Source organism: Malus domestica, chromosome 15 (assembly GCF_042453785.1).
Source record: "Malus domestica chromosome 15, GDT2T_hap1".
Lineage (NCBI taxonomy): Eukaryota > Viridiplantae > Streptophyta > Magnoliopsida > Rosales > Rosaceae > Malus > Malus domestica.
In genome coordinates this window covers 46,462,708-46,464,901 of record NC_091675.1, presented here as the reverse complement: position 1 = coordinate 46,464,901, position 2,194 = coordinate 46,462,708, and the positions used below count along the sequence as shown (strand labels likewise).

Sequence of the window (2,194 nt, the reverse complement as noted above, 5' to 3'; positions counted from 1 at the left end):
GTATTTCTTGTTAAACTCGGGTGAGAGAATGAAAGGATTAGGACCAATAGGGAGCTACTGATTTAGTTTCACGATCCGTGGCACATGCAAAATATGACATCCGAACCGTTCACTAACGATTGTAAAAAACACAGCGAGTGGACGCAGTGACCGTCCGATCAGGCGGCGGGGCAAAACAGTAAATGCAAGGCAACGCGGTCCGCGATTCCGCCGCCAAGTTGGGTTTGTTGAACAAGCAATATATATACAAAGAGAGAGGTACGAACTCTGAATTCGCACCCTAGTTTCTGACGACAGAATCTCCTCTCTCCAAATCCAAGAATTCGCTTCCGTCTTCTCGAATCTAAGAAACCCAAGAGGTAAGTCTTTCTTTTCGCTTTTCTGTTCTTCATCTTCTTCGATTCAATTTATAGCGATTGCTTCTGCAATTGGGAATTAGGGTTCTTGGGTTGCGTTTCAGATTGGGATTTTGTAGAATCGAATTGGGTTTTGATTTTTGGGGTTTTAATTTGTGGTTGCAGATGGCCCGTACCAAGCAAACCGCTCGCAAGTCCACCGGAGGCAAGGCTCCAAGGAAGCAACTTGCTACCAAGGTCCGTTTTGATACCTCCCTCAAACCCTAATTTTTGCCCCCTTTACTCTGCTTTGTTTTCTTTCAATTTGTTAATTCTGTTTTGGGATTTTCTCAGGCTGCTAGGAAATCAGCTCCTACCACCGGAGGCGTGAAGAAGCCCCACAGATACCGCCCTGGAACTGTTGCTCTTCGGTATGTAATTGAATCCGCAATTAACTACCCAATTAATCTTAAAAGTTGTAATTTTGATTCTGGGTAATACTGAAATCAATTAAGATTCGGTAATCGATTGCTCTTGTTTTGTAATTTGAATTCTGGGTATTTTAAGACGTATGATTTTATGTTGCTGGATTGTGATTGTAATGTGTTTGTGAATATGCCGCAGTGAAATCCGCAAGTACCAGAAGAGCACAGAGCTGCTGATCAGGAAGCTCCCATTCCAGAGGCTGGTTCGTGAAATTGCGCAGGACTTCAAGACTGATCTGCGTTTCCAGAGCCACGCAGTCCTGGCACTGCAGGAGGCTGCTGAGGCGTACCTTGTCGGGTTGTTTGAGGACACTAACCTGTGCGCCATTCATGCCAAGCGTGTCACTATTATGCCGAAGGATATCCAACTTGCCAGGAGAATCCGCGGTGAGAGGGCTTAAGGGATGAAGAAACAGAAAAGATGGAACTAGAATATGTTGTGTTTTTAGGGTTTATAGTTTCTTGTGTTTAATGTGTAATCTTAAGAAGTCGAGACATGGTTTTCATTGGTTGCAATTGTAATTGTGTTGAACCTCGTCGAAGTTCTATTGACTTGATAAATGCTGTTTGTATTTGAAATTTTACTGATTGGATGGTGATGGTTTGCAGTATCTGTGTTTAGTCTTCTGCCAATTTCCCGTTCGATTCTGGCTCTGATTATACAAACGTCCCGTGGTCCGTCTGCAGGCATGTTCAAAAGGGGAAACTGTTGTTTCAATTTATGGTTAATGCTTTTTGCCTGAGTTGCATCATTTATTCGTTAAAAACCTGAAACCTTTTAATTGAGAGTTTTAACAAAACACTTCTGTACTGTTTACTTATAACGAAAAATTATATTTTTATTTTTAACCAATACTATTCACTGTACCTTTAAAAATGATTTTTCATATTTTTACCTTTAACCAATACTATTCATTGTACCTTTAAAAATGATTTTTCGTTAGGACTATCTCCAACCCCTGGGCTAAAAGCCAAATTTTTTAGTCCGGAAAATTTGGCTTTTGGCCCAGAAACATCTTTTCTGCTCCAACTTTTCTGCTCTAAAATTTTAGTCTGGAATTATTAAAGAATGAACTTAGGATAATTTTTTTCTTAAATCAAATTTAAAAAAAAAAATGTAGATTATTGTAAATTAATTTTATGAATATTTTAATCTAAAAAAATTTAAATTTCAATAAACATTTGGCATTTAGCCCGTGGGAAAGCTGGGGGGTATTTGGCTCAGAAATAACATTTGACATTTAGCCTAAAATTTTAACATAGGTTGGAGAGTGTTGGGGGGGTAATTTGGTTTTTAGCCCAGGTTTGGAGATGATCTAAAAGAGATGTTTTTTTTAGACTTTTCGTTATATTTTCTTTTATTTTTTTGTTCGG

At 39.0% G+C, this 2,194-nt stretch overlaps 1 protein-coding gene across 1 annotated transcript; it reads left to right on the top strand.

The window, feature by feature from the left end:
• On the top strand, positions 1–1,431 carry LOC103436353 (histone H3.3). Its single transcript, XM_008374773.3, has 4 exons — positions 1–359; positions 522–593; positions 690–766; positions 960–1,431. Exons 2-4 carry the CDS (start codon positions 522–524, stop codon positions 1,219–1,221), a joined length of 411 nt encoding a protein of 136 aa, XP_008372995.1. The 5' UTR covers positions 1–359; the 3' UTR covers positions 1,222–1,431.
• The last annotated feature ends 763 nt before the right edge of the window (positions 1,432–2,194 follow it).

Bases quoted from the DNA above. Each gene is read 5' to 3' on its own strand.
- LOC103436353 (XM_008374773.3), top strand. From the start codon at position 522: ATGGCCCGTACCAAGCAAACCGCTCGCAAGTCCACCGGAGGCAAGGCT. The intron at 594-689 runs GTCCGTTTTGAT...GGATTTTCTCAG, and splicing joins GGAAGCAACTTGCTACCAAG to GCTGCTAGGAAATCAGCTCC. The intron at 767-959 runs GTATGTAATTGA...AATATGCCGCAG, and splicing joins CCTGGAACTGTTGCTCTTCG to TGAAATCCGCAAGTACCAGA.